Raw genomic sequence first — 23,963 nt, forward strand, 5'->3', positions numbered from 1 at the left:
CTTGTAGTTGCAGAGAAAGGTATCGAATGTGATGGAGAAATTGGTGGGGAGTGTAGGGGCTGACGAGGGAGTCGCAGAATGAACGGCCGCTGCAGAAAGCAGACAGGGGTGGGGGAGGGAAATATCTTTTTGATGGTGGGGTCTGATGGTAGGCAGCAGAAATTTCAGAGGATTGTACCGTGGACCCGGAGGTTGGTGGGGTGGTACGTGAGGACTAAGGGGGCTCTATCCTTATTTCAGTTGGTTGGAGAGGGTTTGAGGGCAGATTTGTGGGAAATGGAAGAGATGCATTTGAAGGCATCTTTGATTACAGAGGAGAGGAAATTATGGTCCCGAAAGTAGGAAGCTATCTGGGATGTCCTGGAGTTCTACCCCCACACACAACTACCCAAGGATATAGATAGTGGCTGTTTTATGGCCTAAGTGTGAAGTGGGCAGCTCCCACACCTTGTGCAGGCTGTGAGACTTTGAGAAGTAATTGATACCTTGGCAGTTCAGGTGAATCTTTCCAGGTGTCGAAGCCACTGTTGGGATTGATTCATAATGTGCAATGTGATTGAGAATGTTTGTGGCCAGGATTTATAGGCCGAGCGGTGGGTCAATGTGTAAGGGTCCCATATACAGTCTTTGGCTTTTGAGGGACCTTGCATTGGTTAAACATGGATATTCCTTCCCCTCCTCACAGAATTAAACACTTTCTCCACCAATTCTGTGCATGGTGTGGTGACAGCCATTGTCATCTCCGTCGTTTATTTGTAATTTGGAGGAGGCTGCAAGTGGTCACGCTTCAAGGTTTGAGTCTCAAGCTCAGCTTCACTGTCAAGGTGACTCCCTCACCTTAAATTCTTATATTCCCTTCTTCCCTGTCCTCCCTGTCAACCCCACAACCAGTATATTTAAATGTTCATCTCCCGATTTTACTCGGTTCCTCAGCACTACCGCATCACCATGGCAGACACAGTGGCACACTGACTCCCTCTTTCCACCCTCATTCATGACCATTCTCTATCGTCTTCTCCATTACATGTTGAGTTGCCCCTTTTATAAGTACTACTACTTCTGCATAAGACACAAAAATTGGCAAATTATGAAGGGCACATGTACTGTTTGTAGAGAGATATCGATTGGTTATGTAAATGGACTACTGGTTGGCAAGTGGAATACAATATGGAAAAATGTGAAGCTGTTCAATTTATTAGAAAGATCAAAAGAATAGACGATTATTTAAGTGGAGGAAAGCTATAATACAAATGGACTTGGGAATGCTTGTGCATGAAACACAGAAAACAAGCACATAGTTGCAGCTAGTAATCTGGAATACTAATTGAATGTTGACCTTATTTCAGTGGAGTTGGAGTATAAGAGTAGGGGAGTCTGACTAGAATTGTACAAGGTGCTGTTGAGATCACATCTGGAGTACTGTTTTGGTCCCCTTACTTAAGGGAAGAAATTACTTTACTGGAGGCAGTTCTGCGAAGGTTCACTAGGTTAATCCCCATTGTGAAGGAATCATCTTATGAGCAAAACCTAAAGTTTGTGATTCTACTCTCTGGAGTTTCGTAGAATGAGAGATGTTCTCATTTGAACATGAAGGATTCTTGTGGAGCTTATTCAAGGAAAAGCTCCTGTGTGTCCTAGATAAGTATGTACCTATCAGGCAGGGAGGAAGCTGTAGAGTGCGGGAGCCGTGGTTTACGAAGGAGGTGGAATCTCTGGTCAAGAGGAAGAAGGCTTATGTTAGGATGAGATGTGAAGGCTCAGTTAGGGCACTTGAGGGCTACGAGGTAGCCAGGAAAGACCTAAAGAGAGAGCTCAGAAGAGCCTGGAGGAGACATGAGAAGTTGTTGGCAGATAGAATCAGGGTAAACCCTAAGGCTTTCTATAGGTATTTAAGGAATAAAAGAATGACGAAAGTAAGATTAGGCCCAATCAAGGATAGTAGAGGTAAGTTGTGTGTGGAGTCAGATGAGATAGGGGAAGCGCTAAATGAATATTTTTCAACAGTATTCACTCCAGAAAACGACAATGTTGTTGAGGAGAATACTGAGATACAGGCTACTAGACTAGGTGGGATTGAGGTTCACAAGGAAGAGGTATTAGAAATCCTTCAGATGGTGAAGATAGATAAGTCCCCTGGGCCGGATGGGATTTATCCTTGGATCCTCTGGGAAGCCTTTGGCATTGATCTTTAACTCGTCATTGTCTACAGGAATAGTGCCAGATGACTGGAGGATAGCAAATGTGGTTCCCCCTCTCAAGAAGGGGAGTAGAGACAACCCTGGTAATTATAGACCAGTGAGCCTTACCTCAGTTGTTGGTAAAGTGTTGGAAAAGGTTCTAAGGGATAGGATTTATAATCATCTAGAAAGAATAAATTGATTAGGGATAGTCAGCATGGTTTTGTGAAGGGAAGGTCGTGCCTCACAAACCTTATTGAGATCTTTGAGAAGGTGACCAAACAGGTAGATGAGAGTAAACCGGTTGATGTGCTGTACATGGATTTCAGCAAGGCGTTCAATAAGGTTCCCCACAATAGGCTACTGTACAAAATGTGGAGGAATGGAATTGTGGGAGATATAGCAGTTCGGATCGGAAATTGGCTTGCTGAAAGAACACAGAGGGTGGTAGCTGATGGGAAATGTTCATCCTGGAGACCAGTTACTAATGGTGTACCGCAAGGGTCGGTGTTGGGTCCACTGCTGTTTGTCATTTTTATAAATGACCTGGATGAGGGCAAAGAAGGATGGGTTAGTAAATTTGCAGATGACACTAAGGTCGGTGGAGTTGTGGATAGTGACGAAGGATGCTGTAGGTTGCAGAGAGAAATATATAAGCTGCAGAGCTGGGCTGAGAGGTGGAAAATGGAGTTTAATGCAGACAAGTGTGAGGTGATGCACTTTGGTAGGAGTAACCGGAAGGCAAAGTACAGGGCTAATGGTAAGATTCTTAGTAGTGTAGATGAGCAGAGAGATCTCGGTGTCCATGTACACAGATCCTTGAAAGTTGCCACCCAGGTTGACAGGGCTGTTAAGAAGGCATACAGTGTTTTAGCATAAGAGGTTATGGTGAAGCTGTACAAAACTCTGGTGTGGCCGCACTTGGAGTATTGTGTACAGTTCTGGTCACCGCATTACAAGAAGGATGTGGAAGCTTTGGAAAGGGTGCAGGGGAGATTTACTAGGATGTTGCCTGGTATGGAGGGAAGGTCTTACGAGGAAAGGCTGAGGGACTTGAAGCTGTTTTCAGTAGAGAGAAGAAGGTTGAGAGGTGACTTAATTGAGACATATAAAAAAATCAGAGGGTTAGATCGGGTTGATACGGAGAGCCTTTTTCCGAGGATGGTGACGGCGAGCACGAGGGGGCACAGCTTTAAATTGAGGGGTGAAAGATATAGGACAGATGTCAGAGGTAGTTTCTTTACTCAGAGAGTAGTAAGGGAATGGAACGCTTTGCCTGCAACGGTAGTAGATTCACCAACTTTAAGTACATTTAAGTCGTCATTGGACAAGCATATGGACGCACATGGAATAGTGTAGGTTAGATGGGCTTCAGATCGGTATGACAGGTCGGCACAACATCGAGGGCCGAAGGGTCTGTACTGTGCTGTAATGTTCTACGTTCTAAGGGGCTTTACAGGGCAAATACTGAGAGGATGCTTCGGTTCAAGCGACAGTCTATGACAACAGGGCACTGTCTCTGACAGAGGGCGCACCAATTTAAGATTGAGATAGGGAGAAATTTCTTCTCTCAGAGGGTTGTGAGACTTTGCCACAGAGAGCTGAGATAGATAGATTCTTGCTCAGTAGGGGAAATCAAGGCAAAAAGTGGACATGAAGAATGTTCGATCAGCCATGATCATATTGAATGGTGAGCAGGCTTCCTACTCCTGTTCCTAAGTTCTCGCAATTATTTTGATTTAGCTAGCACCAATGGAAAAGTGCCATCTGCCTTAGACACACATTTGATGCATAATCATAATCAGTCTGTGTGCAATGCATATGTGCAAAGTTTATGAATGAAATGTAGCTGGAGGTTGCAAACCTCAGCTTCACATATTAGCCCCTTCAACGTTGTGCAGATATGGATCCTGTTTCTAGGTTAGCCCAACATCCAGCCCACAAAGCCTCAATGTCCCCCTTTCCTGAACCATTGCTGTTTGTGTGGCGGTCAAATACAGGACATCCAGGAACTCTTCTGGAAAACAAAAATGAAATGTATAGCATCTTTTCGTGGAAACAGTGAGTTTCAAATTGCTAAAAAGTGCAATTGCATGTACACAGCCAACGAAGGGTTAACATTTTCGAAGTGTAAAATGCAAAAAGGAAAACACTGGAAAATAAAAACAGAAAATACTGGAACTACTCAGTAAGTCTGACACCTTAGTGCAGAGAGATAGACATGGTTCATGTTTCTCAACCTTTAACCATCTCCAAAGTTGATGCTGATTATTTTTACATTTGAATGAACTTCGCAGGTGAGGGCAATGAATAGCAAGCAATAACTTTAAGTACATATTATTAACATATTTGCAGAAGAAAGTGAAGCAAAATCAAAACAGGGGGAAAAAAAACTGGTTTGTGCCCCGGAAGGAGTTTTGTGACGTGACCCGGAAGTGTTGCTGTGGGTCGCCAGGTTGAGTGAAGATGTTTCTGACAACAGTGAATTGTGAGTCTCTCGCTCTTTGGTCAAAGTTACAGCAGCGTTAGGAATGACACAAGAGTGTTTAATTTGAATTGTCGGTGTTGAACATGCTACTAACGGTCCGACTGTCTGCGAGCCGCAGAGAGAACGTGAGAGAATCTTGAGTAGAGCCCAAGGCCCCTTTTATATCCGCCCTCATCTCCTTTTGATAACACTTGGCTGGGGGAAGGGGCAGTCTTTTCAAATTACAAATAGCGATACGACTGGCTGGGTATTAATCTGGTAGGAGACAAAAGAAAAGCAGCTGCAGATGCTGGAATCCAAGGTAGGCAAACAGGAGGCTGGAAGCCGGCGGCATCTGGAGAAAAGGAGCAGTCAGTGTTTCAGGTGTTACCCTTCATCCAGTCCTGATGAAGGGCCATACCCGATATGTTGACTGCTCCTTTCCTCCAGATGCTGCCTGGTCTGCTGTGTTCTTCCAGCCTCCTGTTTGACTACAATTAATCTGGACAGGACTGGCCTAGATAATACCTGGCAGTGATCACAGACTGCAACCTAATCGAGAAGTTCAGTTGGTTTATATGTAGAGTAATGAATACCTTGAAGTCATTACGAAATCTGATTGAGGGGTTCAAGATGGTTGATATATCTAGAATAGTGGATACCCGGGAGTACTAAAACAAATATTATGTAATCCAATGAGTTTTTGAGGGTAAGTACATGGCAGTCTCACTGTGATTTTTACAGAACAACTAATATCTTTTGAGAATTGCCCACTTGCAGTGAAGTGTGAAGTAAAATGAGACTGAAATATCTGTATAAATTGAATTTAAAGCTTGAATAAGTCCTCGCACTGTCTAAAGAGATGTAAAACTACTTCTGTTAATCTCTGAGATAACAAGGTATAGTGCTGGCTGAACACAGCGGGCCAAGCAGCATCAGAGGAACTGGAAAGCTGACATTTCAGAAGAGTCTAGGCACAAAATGTCAGCCTTCTTGCTCCACTGATACTGCTTGGCCTGCTGTGTTCATCCAGCTCTACACCTTGTTATCTCAGATTCTCCAGCATCTGTAGTTCCTACTATCCCTGTTAATCTCTGTGTAGTTTGTTTGGTGAGAGTGAACTCAATTTATTTTTGTGATAGGACCTGTTAGCAACATTGTACTTAGAAGCAGGGTAAGACATTCAACTCATCAAGGCTGCTCTACCATTCTGTAAAATCATGGTTGATTGGTTGTACCTTCCTTCATAAGGTTAGCACTTTATCGTACCCTCTCCGAATTGCTTCTTTATTAAATTTCAAACAGTTTTTGTTTTTTCTTTATAAAACCTCTTCATGTTCTGACCTTTGTTTCTTTAATCTCTTGTGGGACGTGGGCATCACTGGCTGGCCAGCATTTATTGCCTATCCCTAGTTACCCTTGAGAAGCTGGTGGTGAGCTGCCGCCTTGAAATGCTGCAGTTTGCATTTTGTAGGTAAACTCACAATGCCGTTCGTGAGGAGGTTCCGTGATTTTGATCCAGCTACTATAAAGGAAAGATAATATGTGAGGCTGGATGAACACAGCAGGCCAAGCAGCATCTCAGGAGCGCAAAAGCTGACGTTTCGAATTATATTTTCAAGTCAGGATGGTTAGCGGCTTGGAGGGGAACTTGCAGTTGGTGGTGTTCCGATGTATCTGGTGACCTTGTCCTTCGAGATGGAAATAATAGTGGGTTGGAATTTTTGGTGAATTTCTGCAGTGCTCCTTGTAGATAATACACACTGCTGCCACTGAGTATTGGTGGTGGACAGAATGAATCAAGTGTTTTTTCTGTTCATTTGTAGAATATGGGTGTTGCTGGTTGGCCAGCATTTCTTGCTATTCCCTAGTTGCTGTTGAGAAGGTGCCATCTCAAACCGCTGCAGTCCTCCTGCTGTGGGTTGACCCACAATGCTGTTAGGGAGGGAATTCCAGGATTTTGACCCAGTGACAGTGAAGGAACAATGATATATTTCCAAGTCAACATGGTGAGTGACTTGAAGGGGAACTTGGAGGTGGTGGTGTTTTCATATGTTTGGTACCTTTGTCCTTCTAGATGGAAGTGGTCGTAGGTTTGGAAGGTGCTGTCAGAGGATCTTTGGTGATCTTTGATCATTTCTGTATTACATCTTATAGATAGTACACACTGCTGCTACTGAGCGTTAGTGTCGGAGGGAGTGGATACTAGTGGATGTAGTGCCAGTCAGATGGGCTGCTTTGTCCTGGATGGTGTCAAGCATCTTGAGTGTTGCTGGGGCTGCACTCATCCAGGCAAGTGGGAAGTATTCCATCATGCTCCTGAGTTATGCCTTGTAGATGACAGACAGGCTTTGAGGAGTCAGGAGGCGAGTTACTCACCGCAGTTTTCCTAGCTTCTGGCCTGCTCTTGTAGCCACTGTGTTAATGTGGTCAGTCAAGTTGAGTTTCTGGTCATGGTAACCCCCAGGATGTTGATAAAGGGGGATTCAGTGATGGGAACACCATTGAATGTCAGGGGTTCGTGATTAGATTGCCTCTTACTGGTGATGGCCGTAGCCTGGCATTTGTGTGGCACAAATGCCACTTGCCACTGTCAGCCCATGACTGGATATTGTCCAGATCTTGTTACATGTGAACATGGATTGCTTCACTATCTGAGGAGCCATGAATGGTGCTGAACATTGTGCAATCATCAGCAAACACCCCCACTTTTGACCTTTATGATGGAGGAAAGGTCATTGACGAAACAGCTGAAGATGATTGGGCCTAGGACACAACTCTGAGGAATTCCTGCAGAGATGTCCTGGAGCTGAGATGGTTAGCCTTCAACAACCACGACCAACTTCCTATGTGTCAGGTATGACTCCAACCACCGGAGAGTTTTCCCCCTGACACCCATTGATTCCAGTTTTGCTGGGGCTCCTTCATGCCACATTTGGTCAAATGCAGCCCTGATATTAAGGTCTGTCACTCTTATCTCATCTCTGGAATTCAGCTCTTTCGTCCATGTTTGAACCAAGGCTGTAATGAGATCAGGAGCTGAGTGGCCCTGGCAGAACCCAAATTTGGCGTCACTGAGCAGGTTATTTCTGAGAGGGTGCTGCTTGATAGCATGTTAATGATACCTTCCATCACTTTAGTGATGATCAAAAGAAGACTGATGGGGCGGTAATTGGCTGGGTCGGATTTGTCCTGCTTTTTGCATACATGGAGTAAATCTAATTGGTTGAAGACTGGTACTTCTAATGTTGGGGACCACTGGAGGAGGCCAAGATGAATCATCCGCTCGACACTTCTGGCTGAAGATTGCTGTGAATGCTTCAGCCTTATCTTTTACACTGCTATGCTAGGCTCTTCCATCATTGAGGATGGGGATGTTTGTGGAGCCTCATCCTCCAGTCAATTGTTTAATTGTCCACAACCATTCACGACTGGATATGGCAGGACTGCAGAGCTTAAATGTGATCCGTTGGTTGTGGGATTGCTTAGCTCTGTCTGTCACTCGCTGCTTCAGCTGTTTGGTGTGCAAGTAGTCCTGTTTGGTGGCTTCACCAGGTTGGTACCTCATCTTCAGGTATGCCTGGTGCTGCTCCTGGCATGCCCTCCTGCACTCTCCATTGGACCAGCGTTGATCCCCTGGCTTGGTGGTAATGGTTGAGTGGGGGATATGCTGGCCATGAGGTTACAGATTGTGCTGGAGTACAGTTCTGCTGCCATTGATGGCTCACAGTACTTCATAGATGTCCAATCTTGAGTTGCTAGATCTGTGTGAAGGCTGTCCCATTTAGCACGGTGAAAGTGCGACACAACACGATGGAGGTTTTTCTCAACGTGAAGGCAGGACTTTGTCTCCACAAGGGCTGTGCAATGACCACTCTTACCGATACTGTCATGGACAGATGCAACTGCAGGTGGCAGATTAGTAAGGATGAGGTCAGGTGTGTTTTTCCCACTTATTGATTCCCTTGCCACCTGCCGTAGACCCAGTCTAGCAGCTGTGTCCTTTAGGATCCGACCAGTTTGAACAGTACTACTGCTGCCGAGCCACTCTTGGTGGTGGACACTGAAATCCCCCACCCAGAGTACGTTTTGTGACCTTTCCATCCTCAGTGCTTCCTCTGAGTGTTGCTCAACATTGAGGAAGAGTACTGATTCATTAGCTGAGGGAGGACGGTATGTGGTGATCAGAGGAGGTTTCCTTACCCATGTTTAACCTGAAGCTATGAGAGTTCTTGGGGTCCCGAGTTAATATTGAGGGTGTGAAGTAGAGTCTAACTAGAGTAGTAAGGAGTGACAGGAGGAATTGAGAACAAGGGGCCATGGTCTCAGGATAGGTGATAACTATTTCAGGCAGCTCTGATGTGGTGGAATTCATTATTGAGTGCTATAGGCTGTAATGTGCCTAAGTGGAAAATAAAATGTTGATCCTTGAACTTGAGTTATGCTTCATTGGAACATTGCAGCAAGCCTAGGACAGAAATGGTGGCATGAGAGCGAGGAGGTTTATTAAAATGTCCAGTAAGTGGGAGGTCAGGATCATTCCTGAGGTTTTTCACAAAGCAGTCACCCAGTCTGTATTGGGAAAATATTTTCTAACTTAGCTTTTGCCTTTTTGAATAATGGATGGTTACTTACCTTGGAACATGTAGGCAGATGAGCTTAATATCATTTTGCGGACAAATGTGGTACTCCCATTTTAATTTGCACAAGCCCCTGAATAATTTGTGGAATTTTTGATAAAGCTCTTCCGTTTTCAATTGGGATCACTACATCCACTCACTGCCTGTGTTTCTATTTAATAATGAAGTGTTCAGGTTCTTCCAATTACTTACTAACCTGTCCTTTGCACAACAACCTGCCATTCTCTCAAAGTCTGATTAAAAACACTTGCCTTTATTAGCTGTGGCAAAGAGTTTAAGAGTACGGAGAGTAATTGTAAAGAATGTTGGTCAAATCACAGAGTATTGTGTTTAGTTCTGGAATTTCCATCATAGGAGCAATGTGATTGCACTTTGGAGGCTCCAGAGGAGATTTATTTGAGACTTGATCAGGCTGGAGTGTCTTGCTCACGATGCATATGCTTTTCATAAGTATACTAGGCTTATTTTCCTTGGAGCAGAAGGTACTGAGAGGGACATGATTGAGAATTACAAAATTGAAGGGCATAGACAGTATAGATCATGAAAAAGCTTTACCCCCTTGGTGGAGAACCCGATTTAAATGAAGGAACAGGAAGTTTAGAGGAGATATGAGAAAAATGTTTTTTCATTGGGGAGGGGGGGGGGTTGTGGAAATTTGAAACATAATGTCTGTAGGGTGATAGAGACAGAAATCCTCCCAACATTTAAGTAGTATTTAAATATATGCTTGCACTGCCAAGGCATTTAAGGCCGAGCCACGTGCTGAGAAATGGAATCAGAATAGTGAGAGATAGTAGGAACTGCCGATGCTGGAGAAACTGAGATAACAAGGTGTGGAGCTGGATGAACACAGCAGGCTAAGTAGCATCAGAGGAGCAGGAAAGCTGATGTTTCGGTTTCTGAAGAAGGGTCCAGACCCGAAACGTCAGCTTTCCTGGTCCTCTGATGTTGCTTGGTCTGCTTTGTTCATCCAACTCTACACCTTGTTATCTTATATTAGAATAGTTAGATGCTTGCTTCTGACTGGCACAGATGCAATGGGCTGAAGGGCCTCTTTCTGTATTGAAACCTCTATGACCCTATATAAGGGTGACCACATTGTGAGTCGTAAGTACAGTAGACTAGATTGAAAGAAGTACAAATAAAACACTGCTTTGCCTGGAAGATGCATTTGGTGCTTTGGACAGTGAGGAGGAAGGATATGAATGGGCAAGTGTCAGATCTAATATAGTTTCATTGGATGGCACAATATGGGAGGGAGTGATCCTTATGAAATGCTGATATCAGAGATGTTAGGAAGGGAGGGTTCAATCCCTCTGACAACTAAAATCGAAACACGAGTCCCCGGTCTGTAACGGTGGGAATGGAGGTCCCCTTCTAATAACTAAATCCAAAACACCCAGAGAAGCTGGCCTCACCTTGCCTAAATCTGTTAAACTGTTACAGAGAAGGAGAGGTTAAATGAAAGAAAATCCCTGCTATTTACTTTATAAGCAACAAACAACAATTTATTTATTTAACCCTAACAGTACACAAGTAAACAGAATTACTAACAAACCGAACAACTCCCCCTCAACAACGAACTATTCCCTAACTGAACTAAATTTGACTGGTATGCTGTTCCGATAATCACAAGTCCCACTTATGTAAGCCTGAGTAATAAGAAAGTAAACTGAAACTTCATTGGTCAAGGTCTACACGCCTTTCTTGTGCTGTTCTCGAGTTATTAAATGCCTTTCTTCTGATCTGGCTATCAGGGATGTTTTCTCTGTGAAGACTTTTACCTGGAAGCGCCTTGGTACCAACAGAAAAACAGTTCAGCGACACATTCTGCCCAAAGTTAATTGAGGTAGGGTTACAAAGGAATAAAATCCAAGTCCTTTGCTGAGCTCAGATTGCTCAGCATCAGAGAGGGGAAGGTCAGAATGCAGGACAAAAAAGGAGATTAGCTGAAGGGATGGAGTCGGAGGGAAGGGGAGGGGCAGAACGTTCCAGAGAGGCGTCAGTACCCTTAAGTGTTTGGAATTTTTGTTCTTTGACACCTGTAAAGAAGAGAAAAAAGTTGTTAGAGCATCAAATGAGACAACAAATAAAATGGAACTGGAGACCAGGACAGCTTATGAATAGCAACAGGTGGTGCTTACTGAGAGAGAGCGAGAGAGATTGTGAGTGTGCATAAACCTGGCATTTAGTGTGGACCTTGAGAGGAAGCAGCTGTCTGAGGATTGTTGAGTGTCTCAAAGATACATACCTAAGTGATCCGGGGTAGGTTGAAAACATGAGGGATGGAATTTTATTTGGAATCCATGAGTAAGGCAGAGCTGGAGACAGTCACTGAGGAAGATGTGGCTGTGAAGGCAAGTTTTGGCAAACACTATCAACAGTAAGAGGCTGCTGGAAGGTGAGCAAGCCAAAAGATTAAAACAGAAATCCTGTTGAAGAGCAGAGCTTCTTCAAGATGGACATACCAGTGAATTAAGTACTGCAAACGCTGGAAATCTGAAACAAACACAGAAAATGCTTGAGGAAATGCAGATAGAAAGAGTTAACATTTCAAGCTCAGTATAACTCTTCTCTAGAACTGAAAATGGTTGGAAATTTTTTTTGTATTTTATATCCTTTTTTTAATGGAGTAGGAGGAGCCAGGAGAACAGGCCCAGTATAAAAGACAAAGAGGTAATTAATTGTGCTGCAAGAGAAATAGATGCAAAATGTGTGTAAATTAAAGTATGATAAGGAGAAAATGGGTCCTGCCTACTGACAGTGAAGTAAAGAAGATGAAATCAAGACAAGACTGGGGTTGTTGGGGCGAGGGAACAGTTTGGGTAAGGTTGAATGAAAAAGAAAATGCAGAGCAGACCCACCATGCAGCCAGTCTGTGAAGTTGTAGAACTTAAGAGTCCTCAAAGTTGTAAAGTGCTTAAATGGAAAGTGAGGTGTTGTTCCATGAGCTTGTGTTGTGCTTTATTAGGACATTACGGCATGTCTAGGGCAGAAATGTAGGAATGAGTGTGAGCAGGTTGATTGAAATGACATTATATTTAATAATGTGCACCAAGGTGTTACAAGACTGAATTAGAGTTGCAGTATTGAGTAAAACACAACTGGCTACAGGAAAATTCCGGACTGGTTTTCGGAACCCCTTTAGTTATAAACATGAACAGCTTATACAGCTTGGATATTTCCCTCCAGAGCAGGGAATATCACGAGAATAAAGGTGTGGGGAAAACTAATGGAGCTAACAACCGTGCATCCCATGGACCTAATGGGATACATCCTTGAAGTAACTACAGAGATGGAATATTACTCCCAGTATATCTACTAACAATCCTTAGTCCCAAAGGATTAGAAAACTCCTAATGTGACATTTTATTTAAGAGGGAAGGGATGTAAAACAGGTCCGTTAGCCTAATGTCTGTAATTGGGAAACGGTTTGAGTCTGTTATGAAGGATATTCTATTAGAGCAGGGTTAGCATGTCTTCATGAAGAGGAAATCATGCTGGACAAATTCTTTGGGATAGATAAAAGGGAAACACTAATGTAATATGTAAAAGGTGTTTGATAAGGTAGCTATGCTTTAGTCTACATAATAGTATCAGAGCCCATGATATTAGAGGTAATATATTGGCATGGGTAAACAATTAGCTAACTAATAGAAAACAAAGATAATGAAATGTGAGGCTGGATGAACACAGCAGGCCAAGCAGCATCTCAGGAGCACAAAAGCTGACGTTTCGGGCCTAGACCCTTCATCAGAGAGGGGGATGGGGTGAGGGTTCTGGAATAAATAGGGAGCGAGGGGGAGGCAGACCGAAGATGGAGAGAAAAGAAGATAGGTGGAGAGGAGAGTATAGGTGGGGAGGTAGGGAGGGGATAGGTCAGTCCAGGGAATTCGGACAGGTCAAGGAGGTGGGATGAGGTTGGTAGGTAGGAGATGGAGGTGCGGCTTGGGGTGGGAGGAAGGGATGGGTGAGAGGAAGAACAGGTTAGGGAGGCAGAGACAGGTTGGACTGGTTATGGGATGCAGTGGGTGGAGGGGAAGAGCTGGGCTGGTTGTGTGGTGCAGTGGGGGGAGGGGAAGAACTGGGCTGGTTTTGGGATGCGGTGGGGGAAGGAGAGATTTTGAAGCTGGTGAAGTCCACATTGATACCATTGGGCTGCAGGGTTCCCAAGCGGAATATGAGTTGCTGTTCCTGCAACCTTCGGGTGGCATCACTGTGGCACTGTAGGAGGCCCATGATGGACATGTCATCTAAAGAATGGGAGGGGGAGTGGAAATGGTTTGCGACTGGGAGGTGCAGTTGTTTATTGCGAACTGAGCGGAGGTGTTCTGCAAAGCGGTCCCCAAGCCTCCGCTTGGTTTCCCCAATGTAGAGGAAGCCACACCGGGTACAGTGGATGCAGTATACCACATTGGCAGATGTGTGGGTGAACCTCTGCTTAATGTGGAAAGTCATCTTGGGGCCTGGGATCGGGGTGAGGGAGGAGGTGTGGGGGCAAGTGTAGCATTTCCTGCGGTTGCGGGGAAGGTGCCGGGTGTGGTGGGGTTGGAGGGCAGTGTGGAGCGAACAAGGGAGTCACGGAGAGAGAGGTCTCTCCGGAAAGCAGACAGGGGTGGGGATGGAAAAATGTCTTGGGTGATGGGGTCGGATTGTAGATGGCGGAAGTGTCGGAGGATGATGCGTTGTATCCAGAGGTTGGTGGGGTGGTGTGTGAGAACGAGGGAGATCCTCTTTGGGCGGTTGTGGCGGGGGTGGGGTGTGAGGGATGTGTTGCGGGAAATGCAGGAGACGCGGTCAAGGGCATTCTCGACCACTGTGGGGGGAAAGTTGCGGTCCTTGAAGAACTTGGACATCTGGGATGTGCGGGAATGGAATGCCTCATCGTGGGAGCAAATGCGGCGGAGGCGGAGGACCCACCAACCTCCGGATACAACGCATCATCCTCCGACACTTTCGCCATCTACAATCCTGCAGTCTCCAGGTTGTTTCTTTCTGGAGTCTGTTTGCAAGTTTATTTGTACACTATTTGGAACACAATGCAGGACAAAGTAAGATAACCATTCGTAAGTCTGTATGTTGGATCTTTAAGATTACGCCACTGTATGGGATCCCATTCATAAGTTGACATTTGTAAATTGAAAAACCGCTGTACTTATAAAGGAGAGTTTACCTGCCTTTCTGGCCAATATTCATCCCTCCAGCAATACCACTTAATTTGACCATTTGTTCAGTTTTCTATTTGTGGGCCCTTGCTGCAGTGACAGCACTTGATAAAAACACTTTGTTGGTTCTTAGTGTCCTGAGGATACAACAGATACTATGTGAATGCAAGCTTCTTCTTTTTTGCTGACACGTAATTGCTGTTTGAGAGAGTTTGCAATGAAGAGGAACCATTGAACCATTTTTGCTGTGTGTTTTTGGAAACTTGACTGCAGATACAACAGAATACTGGAGGCCCAGCTGAATTGTCATTGCAATGGTATTGCACATTTGACAAAATAAAATCACATGCAGCAAATCTGCAACAAATCTGTTCTGACATTCCCTACTATTCTTAGTGATTTAGAAATGTGATTTTCCTGAAACATAAGCAAAAGCTAAATATGCTTTGCATTATTTTTCAATCAGATGGGTGACATCAGATTTTTTTTTAACCGTTTCTTGGAAACAAAATCTGAAACCCATTTTTGAGGGAATAAAGCAGGATAGTACCTTAAAGTGGTCTTATTCTTGTGGGAACTATGTACCTCCTGTTATCTGTTTTCAATTGAGAGAAAACATTTCTAAGTCAAAATCCCACACTGAATGAGTCTTTCCAAGTAGTGCTGTTGTTTCTTTGCTGATTCTGAGGCTAGGATGTGGAGAGATGATATTTTTCCATTTAATCTTGTTCCCAGCATTCCATACAGTTTCACTTCTCATCACTGCTGTGCTCAAAGCCACAAGTAGTTGCTGGTAATGATTGAGGTTACCAAGAGTCAAGATTCCACGAAGATTGGCTTTTCTTTAAAACATGTTCTAGGGGATGTATATAATATAAAGGGAAGGCAGCAGTTCAGAGACAAAATTTCTATGAAGCTTTGTTAAACAGGAGATATTTTTCATATCCACAACGATAAAGATGAAAAGAAGCAAGATAGATGGTGAAAAAATGATTTTTGTTTTTTTTAAAATATTGGTTCACAGGATCTGGACCTCACTTAACAGGCCAGCATTTATAACCGTAAATTGGTAAGCCACCTGCAGTGAAGTCCTGGGCCTGAGATGATTAACCTCCGAAAACCACAACGGTTTTTGTTTGTGCTGGGTATAACTCCAACCAGTAGGGAGTTTTGCTCGGGCTCCTTGAAAGCACAACACAATGAAATGAGGCCTTGATGTCAAGGACAGTCACTGTCACCTTGCCTATGCAATTCAGCCTTTGTTCATGATTTGAACATGGCTGTAATTAAGTCAGGAGTCAGATGGTCCTGGCAGAACGCAAACTGAGAGCCGGTGAGCAGGTTATTGCTGAGCAAGTGTTACTTTTTAAGTACAGTTCCTTCTCTCAATTTGATGATCAAGCATAGATTGGATAACGTATTAGGTTTTATCCCAGTGGTTTGAATGTCAACGATATCTGAGTCAAAAAACCTCCTACTGATGTAATGCCTGTATAATGACTAAGTTTGAGATTGTTTAATGGAACACACTTCCCCTTCACTTCGTTGGATCAGTCAACCATGAAAATCATTGGCAATAGTTTACTGAACTCAATTATTTATGTTTGTCTTTTTGAAATTCACTTGCAAATGAACACTTGTGCTTTTTCTACTCGTATTTAGCATGTGTCATTAATTCTGCTGAGGAGATGGACTCTGGCTGAAAAATGTGCTGTATCTGCACTGACCCCAACCTGGCCCACTTGGATGCCTGCCTACAAGCAGGAACTGATGCCATCTTAGATAACAAGTTACCTAGGTACAAATTCTTAAGTACAAATTCTTAGGAAAAAATTAGAAAAATGCATAAATAAATAATGTTACAGGAGCCTCAAGGGGAAGAGGTAAGGACCGGGAGTTCGCTCTGAGGCTGAGAGCCTGTGATGACTTCACTGGAGACCCAAGGATGGGATGTAAGAACAAAGAAGTGAGGAAAAGGCACAAAAAGAGGAAGAAAAGGAATGGAAGGAGTGGTTGTGCTCCGGCTGAGGGGTCCTACTCCTTGGATGATGATGAGAGGGTTTTTTTTTAGTTCAGTAGCAAAGGTATGTAAAGAACTAATAATTGCTTAGCCGAATAGATCTCCTGATTTACCAGAGCTTTCAGTTTAATTAGGAAGCAGGTGGCTTTTCACGTGCTTTGGGGTTTGTGCTTGCTGTGTTAGTGCTCCCTGCATAACAAGGTTGGACCCAGCCAGAGAGACTGGTGTTAATGGCATGCACACCACTTGTTTTGGCCTGTAAATGGAATTGCAGGGGATTGCCGTCTAGCTTTCATCTGCCTTTGTGAAAATGTATTCATACATCTAGATTAATTTAAACTCTTTTTGCAGGTCTGATTGTGATTTTGTATTAGAAAAGTAAAGTTACTGCAGTAAGCTCATCTTGTCGCAACAAAATTAAAAATTTAAATCCTGATTTCTCCACCTTGATCGTTCTGTTAAACACTCAGCTAGTCAGCTGGCTCTCAAACATCACAGGGAACATTGCAAAGAGTCACTTTGGTAATTTTTCAGTGGTTAATTCAGGACAGTTTGTTTTCTTCTGGCCCAGTTTGGGGGCCTCAGGTACCAAAAGGAAAATACTGCTGTTATCGTGTTGTATTGTTACTTTAGGCAGTCCTGGCATTTAATCAGATCAGATTTATTGTCACGTATATAACAATACAGAGAAGAGTGTTTCTTCACGTGTTATATGCAAAGTGTCACCAGGCTGTGGTGCCATCTTGAAACATGGAATATAATACAAGATTTTACTGTAATAGCATTTATCTTACTCTCTCCTTCTTGTTCTTCCTCCACTGCTCCTCCAGTTGCTACTGATCGATCCTCTGTAACGGGCTCTGGGGTCTTGGTTACAGGCCTCTGCCACTGCCGCTCCACAATCGCTGCATTCAAGTTGGTACCATAGGCCTGAGGATGCGCGGGTTCCGTACCTCTCTCCTGTTCCCCGTCTGACAGTCCTCCACACGCTGTCACCAATCCGCCGTCTGTCCCTTTCACTGATGCTTCCACTCCTTCATGCGCCCAGCCTATCTATGGATCTGGAGCTTCATCCGGGAGACCCTGGCTTGGGGTGGAATTGCGTCTGGCGCATCTTGGTGTTGCTGTCACTGCCACTGGAGGTGGCCTCCTTCATCTGCCACTCTCTAGGGTTTAACAAAAACAAAGAAAAACTGAGGAAATGTAAAAAGAAGTGGACAAGCCCTGAGCTTAGCTCGCCCTCTGCCACCCTCTTGTTCTTTAGATTGGGGGATTCTTTGAAGAGGTAACAAGTATATTAGACCAGGGAGACCCAGTAGATGTTATCTATCTAGACTTCCAAAAGGCCTTCGATACGGTGCCTCACGGGAGGCTGCTGAGCGAGGTGAGGATTGGCTGTCTGACAGAAGGCAGAGAGGCCCCATTTAGAATACTGTGTCCAATTTTGGGCCCCACACCTCAGGAAGGACATACTAGCCCTGGAGTGTGTCCAGCGGAGATTCACACAGATGATCCCTGGAATGGTAGGTTTAACGTATGATGAACGGCTAAGGATCCTGGGATTGTACTCATTAGAGTTTAGAAGGTTGAGGGGACATCTAATAGAAACTTACAAGATAATGTATGGCTTAGAAGGGGTGGATGCTAGGAAGTTATTTCCGTTAGGCGGGGAGACTAGGACCCATGGGTACAGCCTTAAAATTAGAGGGGGTAAATTTAAAACTGAAATGAGACAACATTTCTTCAGCCAGAGAGTGGTTGGCTTGTGGAATTCATTGCCACAGAGTGCAATGGAGGCCGGGACGTTGGATGCCTTCAAGGCAGAGATCAACAAATTCTTGATCTCAGAAGGAATCAAGGGCTACGGGGAAAGTGCAGGGAAGTGGAGTTGAAATGCCCATCAGCCATGATTTAAATGGCGAAGTGGACATGATGGACTGAATGGCCTTACTTCCGCTCCTATGTCTTATGGTCTTACAGATATGAGTGCCTCCATTTTATTTGCATGCCTTTGTCCACACTCCAAATATCCAAATCAAAATCTACCATCTAGTTCTGAAAGTCCCAGTTGACCCAGTACCCATATCCTTTTGGAGGAGAGCATTCTGAAATTACATCATTCTTGCCTGAAAAGTGCATCCTGCCCTGAATGGCCCAACTCTAATTTAAGGCTGTGTAAAGTATCCACTCCCCCACTAAAGGAAACAGTTTCTTTCTATTTACTCTATTGAATTCATTTATATTTTTGAACATATTTTATTTTTAAAATCAATTAAACCCAAACCAGACATGAAGTGGTTTAAGTCAGCAAATGAAGCAGAAATAAAAACCAAAAGAACTGTAGATGCTGTAAATCAGGAACAAAAACAAAGTTGCTGGAAAAGCTCAGCAGGCCTGGCAGCATCTGTGAAGGAGAAAACAGAGTTAACATTTTGGGTCCGGTGACCCTTCCTCAGTAATGAGGAAGGATCACCGGACCCAAAACGTTAACTCTGTTTTCTCCTTCACAAATAAAACAGAAATATAGTTTTCAGAGCTTCAAAACACTGCATTCACTATGCAATATATTTGGACCCACAAATGGCAGAAATATTTATTTCCAAAATTTGTCAGTCTTTAATTGCAAGTTTGAGAGAAAATAGAACTGCTACTTTCAAGGAAAATCTAGTTCAAACATGGCATTGCTTTGAGTGTGGCCAACTCTAGTGAGAGAATATTCATTGCTGGCTCCAAGTGTATTAAAAATGATCTGTCTAACTTGGGACTGGAATCCGATCTTGGTGTGACCAGGTGCGTTTGGCAAAGGACATTAGTCAACCATTTGGGAGTTTTTAGTGACAATCTGAAGATTTTCTTGGTTATTTGCTGGTGTTAACCCATGCATGACCAGATTCATTGATTTCAGTTTCACAAAGTGCTGTGGTCAGAATTGAGGTCTCAATATCGAGTTCCCAGCTTGCAGCCTAACCTCAAGGTACCATACAGTGTAAATGCTGCACCATCTATCACATTTGCTTAGTGCCATTCACAGGCTGTAATGCCCCCGAGTGTATGTTTGAGAGGGTATAAATCCTGCTAGATTCACTTGCCACAGTTTGCAGCTGACTCATGTCCATGGGTCATACTTGCATGCCTACTTGGCTCTATTGTTGGAAAGTAGAAGTTTCCAATCCTGTTCCTGATCATAGAACATAGAACATAGAACAGTACAGCACAGAACAGGCCCTTCATCTAACACTTATTCATAGAATCCGTACAGTGTGGAAGCAGGCCATTCGTAGATATCTGTTTCAGCGTAGACGTGAACGATTCTTTGCAGCAAGTGTGATCCTCAACTTGAGATATTAGACCAAGATCCTGCTTCTTTCAGGTGGATGCCATTAGTTGCTTGAAACTTGAGCTCTCAGGTGCCAAGGCCTGCACATGCTTAGGTCAAGGGATAGTAAAGTTCGTAAAGGCTGAGATTGGAGACAGGGAGACTGATATCAAGTGCACTGGGAATTTAGGTGAAGGATGACATTAAGGAGCATGTGCCATCAACTACAGTAAAGCTAAGTATCTAATCAAATCATTACCATTCAAAGCCACAGCCTTTATTCCTGTGGAAAATTGTTATCAGTAGTTTGTACAAATATTCAGCCAGTCAAACCCAATAATGGATTGGGAGTGGTTAGTAAATTATTGTACAGTTGCAGCACAAAGTAATCAAAATAAAGTTGCTTTGGAGTGTGATAAGGCACTAGACAAAGGCAGATTCTTTTCCTTCAAAGGCCAGTAACAATGATCCGAATGTTCAGTGTTTGCAGTTTTAGCATCTGTTAGGCTGTAATTACCCTGTCAGAATCTTGTGTTTCATTACAATCTCCTCTTCTTGTTGTAAACTTAAAACATTAGGCCCAACCTGCTCAATGTTTTACTCCTAAAACAACCCTTCGTTCCAGAAGTCAACCCAGTGAACCTTCTTTGAACTGCTTCTGGCACAAGTGTATTAAGATCAAAACTGTACATAGTACTCCAGGTGCTGATTTATCAAAGCTCTATACAGCAGAACATCCCTGTTTTTATACTGCATTTCCCTTGCAATAAGGGTAAGTGTTGCATTTGCTTTTCTAATTATTTGTGGATCTGCAAAATTAATGATTTAATACAAGAACACCCGAATCCATTTGTCCAGAAGTATTTGCAATTTCTCTCTGTTTTATGTAATAATCTGCTTTTCTGTTCTTCCTGCCAAAGTGAAGACCTCGCACATTATACTCTATCTGGCAGTTTTTTGTCCACTCAACAAGCTCTATTCCTTTACAGACTCTGTGTCTTTCCACAGCCTTATGAAGAAAGGCTAGATAGGCTAGACCTATACCCTCTGGAGTTTAGAAGAATCAGAAGTGACTTAACTAATACATTATAAGGCCCTGAGGGTACTTTACTGGGGTTTAGGCATGTGGAAAGATGTTTTCTTGTGGGACAATCAAAAACTAGGGAACATTGTTTTTAAAAAATCTTAGTTAAGGCAGAAATGAGGATTTCTTTTTGAGGGCTGAGAGTCTTTGGAATTCCCTTCCTCAAGAAACAGTAGATGCAGAAACTTTAAATATTTATAAGGCAGATGTAGATAGATTCTTGATTGCGAAAGGGATGAAAGATTACAGGGATTGTAGAAGGGCTTAGTGGCCTACCATTGTTACTTGTCACCTGATGACATATATATTTTTGTTTTATCAGGAATTGTGATTATAACAGTCAGTTCCTTTATCCAAGTCATGAATATGCAATATAAATTATTGATCCTTGAGTCATGAAACTCCACTAGTTATTGTTTGCCAAATTAAAAATGACGCATTCGTTCCAGTTTCTCTTTCCTGTTAGTTAGCAAACTTTTTAACTCCATAGAATGTCAGCATCACTGGCTGGGTCAGCATTTAGTGCCCATTTCTAATTGTCCTGGAGAAGATGGCAATGAGCCACTGGGATATCCTGGGGCTGGAATGATGGACTTTCATTGAACAGTTGTTGACATCTTCCTTTCTTATAGTTCTGTCTCCATCCAGTGAAGAATTTTTCCAATCTTTCAGGGAGTGTTCTACCCATGTATCTTCTGCCCTTGTCCTTCTAGATGATAGTGGTCATAGGTTTGGAAGGTACTGTCTAAGGAGCCTTGGTGAAGACCTTTTTGATTGTATACACTACTACATTAATGGTGGAGTTAGTGAATGGTTGTGGTTCTTCTCCAAAGCAAGTCATTGGATGGTGTCCAGCTACTTTTGAGTTTTGGAGCTGCACTCATTCAGTTAGATGTAGTGTATTCTAACACACTCCTAATTTGTGCCTGGTAGGTGGTGAGCAAGCTTTAAGAAGGCAGGAGGTGAGTTACTCACTGTGGGTTTCCTAAACTCTAAGCTGCTCTTGCAGTCACAGTATTTATGTAGCTGGATCAGCTAATTTCCTGGCCAATGATAACCCCAAAGATGCTAATTGTGAGAGATTGTGGTATTTTGTTGAATGTCAAGGACAATGGTTAAATTTCCTTTCAAAATGGCCATTGCCTGGCACTTATGTGGCACACGTATTTCTTACCACTTGTCAGCCCAAACCTGGATATTTTCTAGTTCTTGTTGCATCTGGACATGGGCTACTTCAGTATCTGAGGATTCACGAATGGTGGTGAACATTGCACAATCATACACAAACTTCCCCACTTCTGATCTTATGGTTTAAGGAAGGTCATTGAAGCAGCTGAAGATGGTTGGGCTTAGGACACTACTCTGAAGAAATTCTGCAGAGAGGTCCTGGAGCGGAGATAACTGATCTCCATTGAACACAACCGTCTTCCTATGTGTCAGGTATGACTCCAACCAGAAAAGAGTTTTCCTCAATTTGCTCGGGTTTGCCATAGCTATTTAATGCCACACTTAGTTGATGTAAAGGGCTTTCACCTTTAATTCTGGAATACTGCTCTTTTGTTCCTGTCTTGAGCTAAGACTGTAATGAGGTCAGGAGCTTAGCTGTCCTGGTGGAACACAACTGAGTGTCAGTAAGCAACATATTGCTGAGCAGCTGCTGCTTGGTAGCACTGTTAATAACGCCTTCTCTCACTTTACTGATGATTAAGAGGGCATTGATGGGACAGGAGCTGGTTTGGTTTGATTTGTCATGCTTTTTGTATATAGGACCTATCTGGGTGATATTCCACATACTGGTTTTATAGCTGCACCAGCTTAGCAAGGGATGTGGCAAGTTCAGGTTGTCAGTACTATTGCTGGAGTGTTGTCAGGACCCATAGTCTTTGCAGTTTCCAGTGCATTCCATGATTTATTGACATTACTTGGAGTGAATCAAACTGGTTGAATACTGCCATTGGTGCTGCTTGGGACTTTGAGGAGGCTGAGATGGAGCTTTCACTAGCTAAAGATCGTTGAAAATGTTTCAGTCTTTTTCACAAATATACTGGGCTGTCCCATCATTGAAGATCGGGATATTTGTAAAGCGTCATCTTCCAGTGAGTTGTTCAATTGTTCACCACCATTCAGGACTGGATGTGACAGGACTGCAGAGCTTAGGTCTGATCTATTGATTGTTCAATCAGATAGCTCAATTGCCGTTTGCCATTCGATGTGCAATTAGACTTATGTTTTATCTGGTTGAGACTTCATTCTTAGGTATCCCTGGTACTGCTCCTGGCATGCCTTTCTGCACTCTCTATTGAATCAGGGTTGATCCCCTGGCTTTATCAAGGAATATACTGGGCCATGAGTTGCAGGAAGTTAGGGAACTGATTCAGCTGCGTCTTAAGGCCCACAGTGCCTCATCAGTACCTCATCTTCAGTTGGTAGAATTGTTCAAGATCTATCACATTTAGTACATTGGTAGTGACACACAGTGGAAGCTATCCTTTGTGTCTAGGATATTGTTTGTATGACAGTTTGTATGTTTGGAGTATGATTAAGTCAAGCCATTTTTTTGATATGTGGAGTGAATCTACCCACGGTAATATATCACCCCAATACCATGAGCTCTCACCTTGTATTTGTCAACTTTTTTTATCAACCTTCATAGAATGCCTTTTGGAAACTAGTTACTGATTCCCCTGTGTCTCCTACATGTTACATTGTCGTAGGATTCTAATAACTTTGTCGTAACATGATTTCCCTCTCTCAAAACCATGTTGACTCTGACTCTGCCTGGTTTTTCCAACTGTTCTGCCCTCACCTTCTCAATAATGGATTCTAGCATTTTCCAAAAGACAGAGATTGACTAACTATTAGGCCTATATTTTCTGCTTCCTGTCTTCCATCATTCCATGTTACATTTGTGGTTTTCCAACCTATTGAGTCTTTTCTAGAATTTAGAACATTTTGGAAGATTCCAACCAAGCCATCTCCGTTCTGACCCTAAGATGTGGACTATCGGGTTCATGGATTTTTCAGCCTTTGTCCCACGAGTTTCCCAGTACTTTTTCTTGAATGGTTGTGATTGTTATAAGTTCCTCCCTCGCTT

The 23,963-nt window shown here is 43.3% G+C and overlaps 1 protein-coding gene across 1 annotated transcript in view; it reads left to right on the forward strand.

Moving 5' to 3' along the window:
* The first annotated feature begins 4,587 nt into the window (after positions 1–4,587).
* Positions 4,588–23,963, forward strand: part of mrpl33 (mitochondrial ribosomal protein L33) — a 35,660-nt gene continuing 16,284 nt past the window's right edge. Inside the window, exon 1 of the mRNA XM_048530314.2 lies at positions 4,588–4,665. Within this exon, the coding sequence (XP_048386271.1) occupies positions 4,644–4,665 (22 nt within the window). The 5' untranslated portion in view covers positions 4,588–4,643. The remainder of the gene's footprint in view (positions 4,666–23,963) is intronic.

This window comes from Stegostoma tigrinum, chromosome 4 (assembly GCF_030684315.1).
Source record: "Stegostoma tigrinum isolate sSteTig4 chromosome 4, sSteTig4.hap1, whole genome shotgun sequence".
Classification (NCBI taxonomy): Eukaryota; Metazoa; Chordata; class Chondrichthyes; order Orectolobiformes; family Stegostomatidae; genus Stegostoma; species Stegostoma tigrinum.